Here is a 17,855-nt window from a genome sequence, read left to right as displayed (position 1 = left end):
AGGGGTATGGGAGATAGCTCTCAGTACAAGTGAGGGAATACAGGGGTATGGGAGATAGCTCTTAGTACAAGTTGATCCAGGGACTGGTCCGATTGCCATCTTGGAGTCAGGAAGGAATTTTTTCCCCACTGCAGCAAATTAGAGAGGCTTCAGGTGGGGTTTTATTCTTTCCTCTGGATCAACTAGCAATTAGGCAGATTATATATAGGCATTGTGGTTAAACTTGAAGGACGTATGTCTTTTTTTCAACCTAACTTACTATGTTACTACATAGTAACAGTGCTGGTTGTACCGGCCTGGGGTAGAAAGTTGGGGATTAAAATCACAGCAGATATTTTTACCTTGGTTCAACTTTAATATCACCATTATGTATTTCAATAACAGTAAAAAATGACAACCACTCCCCAATTTATTCCAACTTTCACAATGTAGGAATGGCTTTCTTACAAGTGTTGCTATTATTACCGATTTAAAGCCACATATGAACATATATGCATAGCTCTCTGTAAATGATTAGTACAAGTTGCCCAGACAGGGACTGCTCAGATTGTTCCTCTAGGATCAGTAATAATTTTCTAAGGGAAAGCAGATATGGCACTGATGGGGATATTTCAGCTCTGGAACAACTAGACAATTGGTAGGTTTCTTTTGGGCAAAAGATTAAACTTTTGTCTGTTTTATATTATATTATCTCCAAATCTACTATGTATTTTGGCACATTTCAGTGAACATCTGGGCTGCACCTATGTTATTATTGTTATTACTGGGAGCTTACATTACAGAGGTACTAGTGCCTGGCATTCAGCTTAGTGAGGCCCAACTGTGTCCCTCCACATACAACTCCCAGCATCCCCTTCCCAGCATTCCCTTCCAGCATCCCCTTTCCAGCATCCCCTTCCCAGCATTCCCTTCCCAGCATTCCCTTCCAGCATTCCCTTCCCAGCATTCCCTTCCAGCATCCCCTTCCCAGCATCCCCTTCCAGCATCCCCTTCCCAGCATCCCCTTCCCAGCATTCCCTTCCCAGCATTCCCTTCCAGCATCCCCTTCCCAGCATTCCCTTCCAGCATCCCCTTCCCAGCATCCCCTTCCCAGCATCCCCTTCCAGCATTCCCTTCCCAGCATCCCCTTCCCAGCATTCCCTTCCAGCATTCCCTTCCCAGCATCCCCTTCCCAGCATTCCCTTCCCAGCATTCCCTTCCAGCATTCCCTTCCCAGCATCCCCTTCCCAGCATCCCCTTCCCAGCATCCCCTTCCCAGCATCCCCTTCCCAGCATCCCCTTCCCAGCATTCCCTTCCCAGCATTCCCTTCCCAGCATCCCCTTCCCAGCATCCCCTTCCCAGCATCCCCTTCCCAGCATTCCCTTCCCAGCATTCCCTTCCCAGCATCCCCTCCCAGCATTCCCTTCCCAGCATCCCCTTCCCAGCATCCCCTCCCAGCATTCCCTTCCCAACATCCCCTTCCCAACATCCCCTTCCCAGCATTCCCTTCCCAGCATTCCCTTCCCAGCATTCCCTTCCCAGCATCCCCTCCCAGCATTCCCTTCCCAGCATCCCCTTCCCAGCATCCCCTTCCCAGCATCCCCTCCCAGCCTGCTAACAGAGACTGGAGCTCTCCTCTACAACAAACTCACCAATTATCTGCATTCCCCTCACACGGCCGATCCTTACTTTTTGTAAAGCGATATCGAACCAGACAATTTATTATTATTATTATTATTATATTAGAAGACCCGTGCTTATATCAAACTGCAGGCAGTAGTAAGCTCCTTACCCGTTTACTTATATGGTTCTTCACGGCGCTTACACTATGAGCACTTTCAGTCTGTTGACGCCTTATGCAGCTCCATGGAGAAAATTCCCATCATGCCCCTCAGTATCTAATACAAGCCAGCGATTGGCTCGGAATTCGTGACGGGTTCTGCGGGAAGCGTCTCGTCGTTGCTAGGCAACCGTTTAGCCGCCGGGGGCGCGCACGTACGGGTACCGACTAAAGTCTGCGCGTCACCGTGAAGTTGTAGGGAAAAGTGCAGGGGTTACCTCAGAAAGTGCGCAACAATGATTTTTAATTCATATTGAAATTCTTTTAGAAAGTAATTTAAGGCCCCATTTGTACTTTTATCAGACCTTATTAAACCTATCATATTAAATCACTGACCTGTAAGGGGGCTTTATTGAGGACGGAGGAAGAAGGTTATGGTCCAGTGGTAAAATCTGGACCTAGACAGTGATAGCGTAAGTGGTGACTTGTGTCTAGGGTTGATATATGGGCAGTATTTTACTGGTCTGACTGGTGCAAATTATGTTTGATGCCAATGTTATTAATAGAGAGGGAAGATAATAAAGGAAGACTCCTAAATTTCATTCTAACAGACCTTCAAGATGGGCTTCTAGGTGTACCTAAGATAACGCACCACCCAGCCAGTGTTCCATGCCTTCCATCCAGAGGTGGGGAGGCAGGTCAGGAAATAGGGGTAGGCAAAAGAGGCATGGGCCTGGGGGGGGGGGGACTAAAGAGTCCATCAAGTTCAACCCTTGATAGTATAGAGAGTATAGAGTCCATCAAGTTCAACCCTTCCAAGTAAACCCAGCTCCCACAACCTATACTTACCAATCTATAATATCCATAAACTATACAGTATATACAACCACTAGTACTAACTGTAGATATTAGTATAACAATAGCCTTGGATACTATGCTTGTTCAAGAACTCATCCAGGCCCCTCTTATAGACATTAACAGAATCTGCCATTACCACATCACTAGGAAGGGCATTCCCCAACCTCACTGCCCTCACCATGAAAAACCACCTACGCTGCTTCAAATGGAAACTCCGTTCTTCTAATCTAAAGGGGGGGCCTCTGGTTGCCACCTGGCTGGTATTTTACCGGCCTGGCTAGTAAAAATTATGTTTAATGGCAATGTTATTAATAATGAAAAATTATTCAAAAATATAGGAAGGTCAGTATTTTTTTCCAAAACAGGTGGGAACACTAGTTATAGGCGAATGTTTACTTTTTGTATGTTTGTGTTGCTTTATAGCAGTATAACTGGACAAGGTTACAGAACCTGGAATGGCCAGAGCAATACTAAGTAAAGGAATTTATTTTTTTAACTTTGTCGTTTTTTTTTCCATAATACATAACAGTGTTAGTGTAACACCTCTGTTGTATCCTAGCCAGTTCTTTTCACTTCACTGCTTTGTTAATCTGTCAAAATGAGTTCATTGCAGGTCAGTGGACATTTTCCCTGTGTTTTTTCTGGTTTGTTTATAAACCTATGTGAATAGTCACACCTACTTTAGCAATACAGCCCACACTTAGATTAATATTTTCCTGTCCTTATAAACTTTAAAGTGATTCTTAAAAAAAAAACTAGTGTTCCTAAACTGATGTGGCCTTCTTTGTTGCATATTTGGTTGTCTGCAACTCAACAAACAAACAAAAACTATACCCACAAACAATGTAGGTCTCTATAGAAAACAGCTTATATGTAAAACCCTGTTTCATGTACATCATCCATTTTTACCCAAAAGTGCCCTTGGGTAATCTCTCTTCGCTGTGCCAAGCCCCACAAGTAAGGGGTGGCACTCGTTTATATTTTTGTACTTGCCCTGCCCCCTTCACATCAGAGTAGGGGTGGGGCAAGCAGGGGTATATAAATTAGTGCAACATTGTTGCCCAGGTCAGATGTGGATTGGTTTACAGCAGGTTAGGGATGGGTGTGGTCAAGTATTCTTTAACCTGCACATCATTAGTAGAGAGTACATTTGTGCTCTCTGCACCAAGAAACTCAACCCCTTGCCTTTGTGCAGAAGGTAAGCATGGGGATAAGAGGCCACAGTGGGTCTGCTGCCTCAGGCAGCAGCAGAGCCATGTTTGCCCCCTGTAGAGCAGTTCATGTGGTTTGTAAGGGTTAACAGTGACAATTTCTTGCTAGTGGAAAACTTGCACAGTCACAAAAAATGCAGTTATGAATTTGGATTTTTTTTTTTATGCTTTTAAACATTTAACACAGTACAAATAGAAAGTAAGTAAGAAAACTGCGAGGTCATGTAGCAATCTCGTCTGCAAATTAAGTTTACACAAAAGGAAGCATACACACATATGCAAAGCAGGTAGTTACTAACAGGTGGTTAAATGGGACATATGTCTAACATACATTGTAGTAATGAAAGGTAAAGTTACTCAGGTTTCCAGAGTTAGTCAGGCTGGGCTTTAGGGTTGGCATCTAGCCAAGAGGCCCAGATCTTTTTAATTTCCCTGGGCAGCCCCGGGCATTGTAAGTTAATTTAACCAATAGAAGGGCATTATTGACCAATGTTATCCAAGCTAGTATTGTGGGTGAATGAACATTCATCCATCTAGTTATCAACAATTTTTAAGGGATTTAGGGATTCTTAGCTGTTCGAGCATGGAGAGCATGGTCAGCCAATGAATATAGAAGGTAGCCTGACCACTAAAGAGGTGTTTTTCTAGGTCACCCATCCTTATGTTGGGGATGATGTCTTAACCTTCTCCTAAACCAAAGCTAAGCAAACACCTTTAAGCAGGCAAAGCATGGTGCACACAGGCAGAGCAGAGCAGTACAGGCATAGTAGGGAAGGAGACAGAGAAACTTATCATGTCTATGTAAAGGTGGCCATACACGTACCAATTACAATCTTTTGTGCAACCATTGGTCGCAGGAAAGATCGTTCAGGTGACCAATGTGGGAGCCTACAGTCTAAATCTGAGATCCTATAGGTATGAACAATGCAGGAGTTTACAGGTTTAACAATACAGCCTGAATCTAAGGTGTGAATAATGCAGGGGGCCAGTTAAACTCAGTAACAATAACATTTAAAGCTTAAAAAAGGTAAGCAGTCACTACAACCAGACAGGTGGGCGGTCACGGTCCCCCAGTTGGACAGCACTGCACTAGATAATCTCAACCCTTTCTCCTTGTAGATTGTAAACTCTTTTGGGCAGGGCCCTCTTCACCTCTTGTATCGGTTATTGATTGCTTTATATGTTACTCTGTATGTCCAGTGTATGAAACCCACTTATTGTACAGCGCTGCAGGATATGTTGGCACTTTATAAATAAATGTTAATAATAATACTAATAATAATAATGCCATAGCAGCATTTTCTGCTTGCATGAATGCCACAAATGTATATACATTGTAACCTTACTTTCTTACAATTATATATAATGCATTCTGCTCTTCCTTTAGCACATCTGTAACACAATGTTATCAATATAAAATGTTATCATTTCTAGGCTTGCCCACATTTTATATATGTTAACCCGCCCCCCCCCCCCACATAATGTGAAAAAATCACTTTTAATAAATGCAAGTTGCAGTGCTGCACTAATTATTAAATAATCAGTGTTGTCCCTCTGTGTGAATTTTATATATGTGTCTGGCTTTTCACATGATCTGGTAAACGTAACCCACACTGATCTCAGTCCTGCATGCTGGTAAATTATCAAATGAGTAGCTCACACATCACATAGAGTAAATAATAACTGCAGTGCTTTTGTGCATCAGTCAGTAAAAAGAAATCACATAGATATATGAATATGTATTTGCTTTCAAGTTGCATTTGTAGGAAATGAAGGAGTGGAACGACAGACATCCCACAGTCCAATCAGAGTGAAGTTCTTATGCCACAAATAGAAGCTTGCCAGAGCAGCCAATCAGTAACAACATTACATGAGATTTCCTAGCAGCACAAAGTAAATAGTGCTGCAAGGAAATACTGCTGCTCTGTTAGTGCTGGAAGTTGGATCTTTCCTGCAGAGTTCACTGATATTTCTAAATCTCTCTCACTATCATTGAAAATGAATGAACTGCAAGAAGGAAATATTGTGATTGTTGGCAGGTAATGGAATTCGTTTATATTGTAATACTGCATTTAAAATACTTTTTCATCTGACAGTCATAAATGTGTAGGTGATATACCCATATTGGTACCATTATATGTATTTTATACTATACCCTGTCTGTAAGACTATATGTACGTATAGATATGTAATAGAGAAATATTCATGTATTTCTTCTTTTTATACAAGTAGACCTTATTCCCCACCCCTATCAAAACACAGGAAGCTGGAAAAGCACATGCAGGATAACCTTTCTAACCAGAGATAACAATATCCCTATCTTTCTCGCTCACAAGAATAGTGCTTGTAGGAGCAAAGGCAACTTGTGAGAGGAAATTCTGGTTCTGTGGTCAGTTAACGCTGTTTACCATGGTTTACATGTAGCTGGAGGAATGCAAATTGCACTTATAATCACCCATTTGTGCACTGCAGACTATTTGTGTCTGAACTGAAGTCTTCCTGTCTGACCTGGAGAATACAAGTTTTCACACATACCTCTTATTTGTGTTTGTGCCTGAACTAATACATTTATATATACCGCACTGCTACCTATCTATATAACCCCTCCAGATTACAGCATCACTCGCACATCTGTGGATATAAGTGTTAATCCTTTAAGCTTGTTATAACCCAAATTTTCATTCTACAGACTGGTGCTGCACAAAGGGTACTCAGTGTGCAAATTCTCTACAGCTCTTGCAACATAAGGTAAACATCAGACACTCTGCCAGTGTTCCTGCAGACAGAATAGCTCGTGACAGAGGGTCATGCTTTGTAACACTGCCACATATTAGAAGTACCTCTCTTTCAGTGACTGCACGGGAGGCCATCATTCAAAGAAGCCACTGAACCACTAAAGACAATGGTTACAATGCTATGCTTCTAAAGGGCAACTAAAGCTGGCCATACACAGACTGTGTGTGGGCTCAGAGTTATTATTTCCATACCATGGTGATCGGTCGTTTAGTCGATAGTGATAAAATCTGCACATGTGTTGTGTATGGGTCGAAATCCTTGTGGGACCTACAATGGAAGTCACTTTCATACGATTGGTGTCTGCCAACTATTTCATTTTTGGAACATCCCCTGATTTGTTATTTTCAGCGGTTTATCCTACAATTTCAGTCTGAATGTTAGTTTTAGATTGTTGTATTTAACCGTATAATCGATATCCGAACGTTTGACAGAAGAAGGTTAAAATCTGAATGTGTATGGTCACCTTAAAACCCAAAACAAAGTTTTGACCACATGTATGCCCAAAGCTGGCCATAGATGCCCAGATTTAGTTGAGCAGTCCGGCCAATTTAGACCAAACTGTCTGACCTTCTGGATATACTGTATATGGCAAGTTGAGGGGAATGTTCCCTCTAATTTCTTGTTGGCTGCGTGCGCAAAAAATTATTTTGTGTGTACTTTTTAAAACTGTGTACGCACTTTAAAAAACTGGTGTGCGCACCCCAAACCCATTCACACAAAGCTTGTTGTGTACGTTTGGCTCAAAACTTGTGTGAGTGTGCACGAGCGCACATCTTAGAGGGAACATTGGTTGGGGGCTGGTTCAACAGATTATCCTGCATTACTTGTGGATTGAGGTTTTCCTGTCCTGATGGAAAATTTCTATTAGTCAGCTGAAATGAAGTAAAGAGGAACCACACATCCTTCCCACTTCCTTCTGTTCAGATTATTCAGGCTGCTGGCCCGAACAGTCCAAGTTTCACACCTGGCATAGTGCACACTTACCTGTTTTTCAAATTCAGTGTATAAATATTACATAGTAACATAGTAAGTTGGGTTGAAAAAAGACATACGTCCATCAAGTTCAACCATAATGCCTATATATAACCTGCCTAACTACTAGTTGATCCAGAGGAAGGCAAAAAATCCTGTCTGAAGCCTCTCTAATTTGCCGCAGAGGGGAAAAAATTCCTTCCTGACTCCAAGATGGCAATCGGACCAGTCCCTGGATCAACTAGTACTAAGAGCTATCTCCCATAACCCTGTATTCCCTCACTTGTACTGAGAGCTATCTCCCATAACCCTGTATTCCCTCACTTGCTAAGAATCCATCCAGCCCCTTCTTAAAGTTATATAATGTAAAAGCCAGCACGACTGATTCGGGGAGGGAATTCCACAACTTCACAGCTCTCACTGTAAAAAATCCTTTCCGAATATTTAAATGGAACCTCCCTTCTTCTAAACGAAGTGGGTGCCCTCGTGTCCGTTGGAAGGACCTACTGGTAAATAAAACATTAGAAAGGTTATTATATGATCCCTTTATATATTTATACATAGTTATCATGTCACCTCTTAAGCGCCTCTTCTCCAGTGTAAACAGACCCAACTTGGCCAGTCTTTCTTCATAACTGAGACTTCCCATACCCTTTACCAGCTTAGTTGCCCTTCTCTGGACCCTCTCTAACTCAGTAATGTCCCGTTTGAGCACTGGAGACCAAAACTGAACAGCATATTCTAGATGGGGCCTTACCAGTGCTCTGTAAAGGGGAAGAATAACCCCCTCCTCCCGTGAATCTATACCCCTATATGTGTACATTGCAAGACACATGAAAGTAGCTGCTCTTCAACTTGCAACATTTTGGGGGTTGGTCAGTTTTTGGAAAATGTGTGTAACAAACAAAGGTTTATAACAACAGCGATTTAATTCCTTTTTCAAATGAAAGAAATACACAGTTTTGCTTGAAATGAAAATACACTAAAAGCATTTAGTTTTTAGAAAGCATGATATTAACTGTAGTTAATGGTCTTACGGTGGCAATTCATGAATAATCAGCTTAGCAGACCAGACAATGCCTTGCTTGGACAACAGATAAAAGATGACTGCCGAGCTGATAGCAAACGTACTGTAAAGCATTAGGCTAAGAACCCACTGAGCAGTTCAGTCGTCCACGCAACTTTTTTCTGCAGTAAACTTTTCGCAACTTCGGAAAACGAAGCGATGCAAAGGGTTTTCCAATGGCGACTCCTATTGTTGGGGGTAGAAAGCCATTTTGCCGCTCTGTGGGTTCTTACCCTTAATGATTTCAAGCAGAAAACAGAAAAAAAATGTTTATAACCATTACCACCCGCCCATGCAGAGGAACCCCTGCTGAACCACATCAATGGGGCCCCACAAAACTGCTCAATTTTTGACCACATCATATTGCTTCCTAGGCTTCATGGTGGTGACGGAGGACCAGGATCACATGCACTGGAAGCCCTGACTAAGGTTTGGGGTATGTTTGCGAATGGAGAGGGAGCCAGTGGGAAATAAATAGTAGTGCCTGTAAAGAAAGCATGCAGTGACAGAATGACTTAAAGGGGTTGTTCATCTTTGTACAACATTCACAAATGTTCATTAATAGAACAAAAATGTGCAGCTGAAGAGATATTCACCTCCGAATCATCCCTCTGCTGATCCTTCACTGCTGCGCAGACCCAGTGCTGGGGGGGGGGGGGGTCAGAGAGGAACTGACCAGAGAGACAGAAGAAGGACTGATATAACAGGTATAAAAGTAGCAGTTACAGTGGCCTTTTACTTTTTTTTTTTTTTTAATGAAAAATGGATTTTCTAACACAATGGGAGCATTATTGGTGGTTTAAAATGATTTTGAAATTGAAGGTGAAAAACTCCTTTAATTTTTATTACTTCCAGTTTGTTCAATGGCCATTGACACCTCTTGCTTGCAATAGGATTGCAGTTTGTTAAGGAAGAAACAATAGGCCTTATTTACAAAGTGTAGTGCAGGGTGTGAAGTACAAAAAAAAGGGCAAAAACTGCCATGATTCGCACATTTATACTCTAAAGCTGGCCATACATGCACCGATAATATCGTACGAAACCTCGTTTCGTACAATATTCGGTGCGTGTATGGCAAGTCGGCAAATCGACTGATATCGCAGGAGGCTGCTGATATCGGTCGACTCGCCGATCGGGCGGGTTAAAAGATTTTGATCGGGCGTCATAGAAGGTGCCTGAGCAAAATCTGCCTTCAGGGCCAAATCGGCAGAAGGAGGTAGAAATCCTATTGTTTCTACCTCCTTATCTGCCGTTTCAGCCCTGAACGGTTAGTGGCGGATTGCAACAATCTTTTGTGTGACCGATGGTCGCACGAAAGATTGAAAATCGCCACATATGTGGCCACCTTAACCCTGCATGGAGCACAAATACCAATGCCTGCCTCAGAAATACATCTACCTATGTTTGGCCACATAGCTGGGTGCAAAGAGACGCTATACTTACTGATTGCTCTAAGGCTGCCTTGTGCCCACCATTGCTGCTGTCTGCACCTAAAGGTCGCCAAGCGAGCGGATCTTCTCCCAATATCCCCACCTACAGGTGGGCGATATCGGGAGAATCCAGGATAATTCGATCGTTTGGGCCGACGGGCATAGGAAAAGTCGGTCCGGAGACCGCATCAACGAGCCAATGCTGTCCCCAATCCGACTAGATTTTCTAACCTGCCCGATCGAGATCTGGCCAATTTCAGGCCAGATATCGGTCGGGCAGTCCCGTCGGTAGTCCCCATACACGGGCCAATTAGCTGCCGATTCGGTCTAAGGGACCTTAAGGGGGGCTTAAGGCTGGGTTTTTCTGCAAAAATGGAAGGCACAAAGCTTAGCAATGCCTTTGCATGAATGCGAATAAGCACTAAAGGGCACGCTCTTGTGTCACTTATTGCTCCCGAAATTGTGGCAAAAAGCACTACTTAAAGTTTCCATTTTGTTTAATGCCATGAAGTGCAATATGTAAACCAAAGACTGGAGGTCTTTGAATGTCACATCTGAATAATTGCAGCAACATAGTCCACACTAAAAAATATAAAAATGTTGCTTATTGATTAGAACAGGCTTGTGATCAAGTTAAATTGAGTTCTTAGCCTGAAACCAACACCAAAAAGTTCTATAAGCAGTAAGGTAGCAATAGGGGGGCTTTACTACATTTCTGAGATATATCAGCATTCTGGATCAAGCAAATATAAGAAGATTCAGTGTTCATGTCTGAAAAACTGATACATATGAAGTCTGGACTGAGGCACAAACAGTCCCTCACATGCACAAAATGGCATCTAACAGCAGCCCCTTTGGTATTTGCCAGAATCCTATGTAGAGTTAGAATATCACAGAGGGACAGGAATGGCTTTACTTGTTTGTCCTATGACTGCAGAGAACATAACTGTGCTGAAGAGCATATATACAGTGTTGTAAAGTAACATGGTGCTAATTCCCCGGGTACACGGAAATGTCCCCTTTAATGCAGGCTACCTACTAACTAACTTTATACCACCATATAAAGTTGTAATCAATAAACTGATGCTTTGAAAATCATATTGAATGAATAATTTGTTTTTTGTTATTTTTTTTTATATCAAGCTCACGGAAAGTACATAGTTAATTTTATTAAGTCATATTTCTTTTTTTCCCTCCTAGTGGTCTTATAGGTCGCAGTTGGGCCATGGTCTTTGCAAGTGGAGGCTTCAGGGTGAAACTTTACGATATTGTCCAGGAACAAGTCTCCACTGCCCTGGAAGATATCCGGTATGTTATCCACTACAGGAAACATAACATGCTTGCATTTTTTTTGTGCCTTTGTCATAACTTTTATTGAGTACCCAGTAAAAACCTACATAATAGATTTCTCTAGACTATGTTCATGTTGTGGTATCCTTAGTATCTTGCTAAGTAATCTTTAATGCCATACTTTTTGCCAAACAGGATTAAATGCATTTTGAATTAGATCTGATAGGCGGTGTTAATAAACCTATTTGGCTAATGATTGCAATGATCATTGTATGTAGGCTGCACATCATCCAGGTGATTTGGTCACTTGACTTGGGAATTGTATTTGTGCCTTTATTGTCCCACTAGACCCTCACCATAAAAGGCCAAATTTGCAAAAGATGTGCTTGTTGGCAGTGGTTCAAAACAGATATAGGGGTTATATTCAGTGCCAATGTATATAGTCACACCCACTTATAATGACTTCCACAATGAAAGCCATTCTGTTCTAGAATAGACTCCCACTTTTTAATTTACACAACTCAGATAAAATTGTATCCATGCATTGTATTGCATGCATGTGACCCCCAGAATGGAGACCCTCTGAGACTCCCTGGCACATGCAGTATACATCACAGTCACCCCAGTATTTTGTAACACAGCAGCTCCTGCTAGATGGGAGACAGTGACCCAGCATTTTATGATGGTGGACCCAGCATTACACAGTATGCCCAGAATTTTATGACACATTTCCCCAGCATTTTATAATACAGAGGAGCCAGCAACACATGACACATTGGCCCAACAATACATGACACGGTCACTAAAAATGTAATGACTGAGTGGCCCCTGAAATTCTGTTCTCCCTTTCTGTCACTGGATAGACCAAAGCATGTGATAAAAAAAACACAATGTCCTGCTCTGACCACTCACTCTTATAGGGGCCTGCTATCAGTACCCCTAGTGGATATGAAGTAACCAACCTATTTTCTATGATTGAAGAGTCAGTTGAGTTTAAAAAGTAAAAAGCTACTAGTATTTATTATTATTATTAACATTTATTTATAAAGCGCCAACATATTCCGCAGCGCTGTACAATAAGTACAATTTTTCTTAGCAAACCCAGAATTTTGGAAGTACATTTGGAAGTACATTTGAAGCAAACAAGCTCAGTCTTTAAAATATACTAGCAATATTAACAGCAACAGAGTATATATATATACAGTCATGTGATTTTTTTTTATTTACATCAGTGATCCCCAACCAGTGGCTCAGGGGCAACATGTTGCTCCCCAACCCCTTGGATGTTGCTCCCAATGGCCTCAAAGCAGGTGCTTATTTTTGAATTTCTGGTTAGGAGGCAAATTTTGGTTGCATAAAAACCCAGTGTAATTGCCAAACAGAGCCTTCTGTAGGGTTTCAGTCAACATAGGGGCTACCAAATAGCTAATTATAGCTCTCATTGGCACCTTCAGGAACATTTTTCATGCTTGTGTTTCTCTGCAAAACTTTTTCCATTTGAATATGGCTCACGGGTATAAAAGATTGGGGATCCCTGATTTACATGATGATACAGTACCTCACAAAAGATTAATGATCAAATTAAGGAATATTGGCCTAGAACATAATATTTGTAATTGGATAGAGAACTGGCTGAAGGATAGAGTACAAAGAGTGGTGGTAAATGGAACATTTTCTAATTGGACCAGTGCGGTTAGTGGAGTACCGCAGGGGTCAGTCCTTGGTCCTTTGCTTTTTAACTTGTTTATTAATGACCTGGAGGTGGGCATAGAGAGTACTGTTTCTATTTTTGCTGATGACACAAAATTATGCAAAACTATGTTTAAAATATAGGAGTATGTTCCCATTGGGGCCCCTACATGCCACATACTTAGCTAAACCTATACATATTGGGCATCAAACTGTTCAGGGGACCCCTGGCGTTCATATTTAGGGGGGTTTATCTGGTTACTTTATGGCCTGTAGGAGATCAGATTCTATAGACTGGAAGCTTTGAAGCGATTTTTAAAAAAATTCACATATTTTGATAAAAACCAATAAGTTTAGGAAAGCATTGCAACTTGGTAGTTTGGAGCAGACAGACAGTTCTACCTATTCTGGATTCCCCACAATCTGCTCTTTCAAAATATGTATCATTTTCTGGGATAAACTTTCTCTTAGTGGAAGATTTGGCCTTGAAATCTAAAGTATGCAGCTTTCTGGCGCAGTGTTTTGGGAATTTGGTAGTGTCCTGCCGGGAGTTTGTGGCCTATACACGTGGGAATTCTCCATAAAACTATATGTGTTTGGTATTGGCACGATCAAAAGGGATAGTACTTTCCAAATCAGTTGTATTTTCGTGCATACAATTATTTTTGTTTCTGGTATATGTGTTTATATTATGGAAAATGTGATTTCTGTCATTTTTTTTAGACATTTAGAAGCCTATATCTTGTTACAGAATTGTTATTACAGAAAAATTATTTTCCTGGGTAAACTAAAAGTCCCCCCAGGGAAAGGCCCCTAAATTGAAAGAGCACAAAATCTGTCAGGCAATAGACGTTCTGCTTTGACCAAAATGGCTGGCAGTAAAAGGGTTAAACAGCCCCCCTAGTTATATAGGGCTTGGGGCAAGCAGCAGGCTGTAACCCTGAGTGTTTCAGTCAGTCAGTTAGGATACGCCAACCGCCAATATGCAGAAGACAAGATTACGAAAAAACTTGCTACAAGTGGGAGGAGGAAGGATAGCTCAGCGGTAGCGTGCCTGCCTTACACCGATGGGCCCTGAGTTCGATTCCCGCCCTGGGAGCCATGCTTCCAGCAATGAGTCTCAGCTCTGATACCTAGGTAGGGTATGTATCAGAATTGGTATCAGAATTGAGCCCCATTGATGGAAGCAGAGCCCCCAGGGCAGGAATCTAACTCAAGGCCCATTGATGTAGGGCACCCCCCCACTGGGCCCCTTACCTTGTGACCCTGGACAGAGTCACTTAACCTCATAATGTCCCAGCCATGATGGCGTCTAGAAATGGCAAAACATTGCTGTTTTGCTGTTTAATCACTGGCTACATTTACATTTCCCCACAAATCCTCTTTTTTTTGCATTTTCAAGGGCAGCTCATGATTTATGATGCCGGCTATTAAATTGTCCCTGTCACAGTGTCTATGGCAGCTGGAAGCAACTGTCACAGGAAAAATCCCTTTCTTATCACTGAATAAGAAGCCAATTGATAGGTGAGCTGAGCTACAGCGTAGGGCCAATGGAGATTCCGAGCCAAAATCGGCAAGTGCATTTTAGGGTCATTTCTGGAAATCTGATAAGGATACATGGAAATAATCATAGAACAGAAGAATCTACACTGGGGAGCTGATAGGAGAGTAATGGAGATATTTTCTGAGCAGTAGAGAGTTCCATGCAGGATGCTGCCGCTTTGCAGAGCGATTTGACAAAATTGGAAAACTGGGCAGCAAACTGGAAAATGAGGTTCAATGTTGATAAGTGCAAAGTTATGCATTTTGGTAGAAATAATATAAACGCAAACTATCTACTGCAGTGTTTTTCAACCTTTTTTGGGCAAAGGCACACTTGTTTCATGAAAAAAATCACGAGGCACACCACCATTAGAAAATGTTAAAAAATTTAACTCTGTGCCCAGCAGCAGTGCCCCCCTAGTACATTGGTGCCCAGCAGCAGTGCCCCCCTAGTACATTGGTGCCAAGAGCAGTGCCCCCCTAGTACATTGGTGCCCAGCAGCAGTGCCCCCCTAGTACATTGGTGCCAAGAGCAGTGCCCCCCAGTACACTGGTGCCCAGCAGCAGTGCCCCCCTAGTACATTGGTGCCCAGCAGCAGTGCCCCCCTAGTACATTGGTGCCAAGAGCAGTGCCCCCCTAGTACATTGGTGCCCTGCCTACGGCACACCAGGCAACATCTCGCGGCACACTAGTGTGCCGCGGAACAGTGGTTGAAAAACGCTGATCTACTGAATGGTAGTGTGTTGGGGGTTTCCTTAATGGAGAAGGATCTAGGGGTTTTTGTTGATAACAAGTTGTCTAATTCCAGGCAGTGTCATTCTGTGGCTTCTAAAGCAAATAAAGTGCTGTCTTGTATAAAAAAGGGCATTGACTCAAGGGATGAGAACATTATTTTGCCCCTTTATAGGTCCCTGGTAAGGCCTCACCGTGAGTATGCAGTGCAGTTTTGGGCTCCAGTCCTTAAGAAGGATATTAATGAGCTGGAGAGAGTGCAGAGACTGCAACTAAACTGGTAAAGGGGATGGAAGTGTTAAACTATGAGGTTAGACTGTCAGGGTTGGGGTTGTTTTCTCTGGAAAAGAGGCGCTTGCGAGGGGACATGATTACTCTGTACAAGTACATTAGAGGGGATTATAGGCAGATGGGGGATGTTCTTTTTTCCCATAAAAACAATCAGCGCACCAGAGCCCCCCCTTTAGATTAGAGGAAAGGAGCTTCCATTTGAAGCAGCGTAGGGGGTTTTTCACGGTGAGGGCAGTGAGGTTGGGAAATGCCCTTCCTAGTGATGTTGTGATGGCAGATTCTGTTAATGCCTATAAGAGGGGCCTGGATGAGTTCTTGAACAATCAGAATATCCAAGGCTATTGTGATACTAATATCTACAGTTAGTACTAGTGGTTGTATTTATAGTTTATGTATGTGAGTGTATAGATTGGTAGGTGGGGGTTAGGTGTGCTGGGTTTACTTGGATGGGTTGAACTTGATGGACACTGGTCTTTTTTCAACCCTATGTAACTATGTAACTATGTAACTATAATAGAAGACTTGTTTACAAACAAATGTGTAACAGACAAAAACTTGCTCTGCTGGATAATTATTTCAATTTACATTACATGAGCACCAAAACTATGAGCCAGCAACAATGAGCAAGAGAAAACAAATCTTAAAACCAGTGCTCTAATCGGAAGCAATAACAGAGAACCATAAACCGGTTAGTTTCATACAGGGTTTCAGTTCACACAAACACAGCACACTGAGGACCGCTGCATTGCTGTGGGAGAAGGCTAATTATTGGCTGGTACAATGCCACCACCACAAGTGGACCCCATTATGTACAGGAAGGATCTTGAGACAGGATCACTAAAGCCCCTTGTACAATGGAAGGATCCTAAGAATGGATCATTAAAGCATCTTGTACAATGGAAGGATCCTAAGAATGGATCATTAAAGCATCTTGTACAATGGAAGGATCCTAAGAATGGATCATTAAAGCATCTTGTACAATGGAAGGATCCTAAGAATGGATCATTAAAGCATCTTGTACAATGGAAGGATCCTAAGAATGGATCATTAAAGCATCTTGTACAATGGAAGGATCCTAAGAATGGATCATTAAAGCATCTTGTACAATGGAAGGATCCTAAGAAAGGATCATCAAAGCACCTCGTTGTGCAGTACAAAACACCTATATTCACTGGGATTACCAAAGCATTAGTGACACGCTCACAGTAACATCAGTAGGTATTCCAGAATCTTTATTCTAAGGCGAGAGCCCATAGGGTATTTTAATCTACTATAGAGCCCTCATTAGAATAATAGACTCTGGATCAAATCCAAATGTTGTTGAACCAACTTTCCATGGGTAGCCTTAAGGTTTACCTTTACTATGGATCACTAATTCCTACATTTCTTTTTTATTATAATAATAATTATTATTATTATTATTATTGACTTTTATAGTTCCTATTTATTTTGCTTTGATTTAGTCCCATTATGTTAGTCGTGCTTCTTCAGAGAGAAAGCTTGTTCTGCTCTTTGTTGAGGTTTAAAAAACTCCTGCAACAAGGTAAAATCCCCACACAGATTCATTCAAAATTGTTAGTCAACTGGGAATTGCTGTGATGGGTGGGATTTTGTGACTCTAATGTGCAAGAGGATTAGAAAAAGAAATGGAAGATATGTTACTGCAGGCAAGATCAAAGGAGATGCAGAATTGCCTTTAGAAAGTGAGACTAGTGTTTGTCATGCAACAAGTTTGTCATGCTCAGGCAAGATCTGAAGTAAAAATGTTTTAAACTAAAATAACTGAAATAACATTTAGAAGTCATTTAGAAATTAACTCCAGCAGCTCAAAGATTGCCTGGGATACCCTTAAAGCATAAACACACACTTTATATCCAAAAAATTAAAACCTTCAATAGAAACACCCAATGGGAAATAGCTAACCTGGAAGCTATGGTAATTAAGGCAGAAAAGGCATACTTTGATATACATATCTTATGTTGTTTTTGTTGATGCAAATTAAAAAAGCTCAATAAAAATTATTTATTTAAAAAAATGTTTTATACTGGTAGCAGTGAAGATATGTTCCAGGAGTTAAGTACAGGGGGTCACAGCTACCTCTGATCCTGGCAGCTATAGGAACAAAAGGAAACTGAAGTGCGTCATATGCAAGGGGAGCCAAGTCATATGACACAGTTATATACATTGTGTAAAATGAGTGATTTTGTTGAAATGCTA

At 41.7% G+C, this 17,855-nt stretch overlaps 2 protein-coding genes across 3 annotated transcripts in view; one reads left to right on the top strand and one right to left on the bottom strand.

Annotated features, from left to right (window-relative positions):
- The window catches only part of ift88 (intraflagellar transport 88), a 28,982-nt gene extending 27,045 nt beyond the window's left edge, over positions 1–1,937 (bottom strand). The window contains exon 1 of one of the 2 annotated variants that reach the window (XM_002937959.5): positions 1,773–1,937. The gene's annotated coding sequence lies outside the window, so the exon portion shown is untranslated. Of the gene's footprint in view, positions 1–1,632; positions 1,732–1,772 lie in introns of those variants that run through there. The other variant, XM_004912065.4, reaches the window with a different exon arrangement.
- Positions 1,938–5,764: 3,827 nt separating this feature from the next.
- The window catches only part of cryl1 (crystallin lambda 1), a 47,457-nt gene continuing 35,366 nt past the window's right edge, over positions 5,765–17,855 (top strand). Inside the window, 2 exon segments of the mRNA NM_001127026.1 lie at positions 5,765–5,868; positions 11,294–11,401. Coding sequence (NP_001120498.1) covers positions 5,828–5,868; positions 11,294–11,401 — 149 coding nt within the window. The 5' untranslated portion in view covers positions 5,765–5,827.

The sequence above is a fragment of the Xenopus tropicalis genome, chromosome 2 (assembly GCF_000004195.4).
Source record: "Xenopus tropicalis strain Nigerian chromosome 2, UCB_Xtro_10.0, whole genome shotgun sequence".
Taxonomy (NCBI): domain Eukaryota; kingdom Metazoa; phylum Chordata; class Amphibia; order Anura; family Pipidae; genus Xenopus; species Xenopus tropicalis.
The sequence above is the reverse complement of the archived record's forward strand: the minus strand, read 5'-3'. Positions and strand labels throughout refer to the sequence as shown.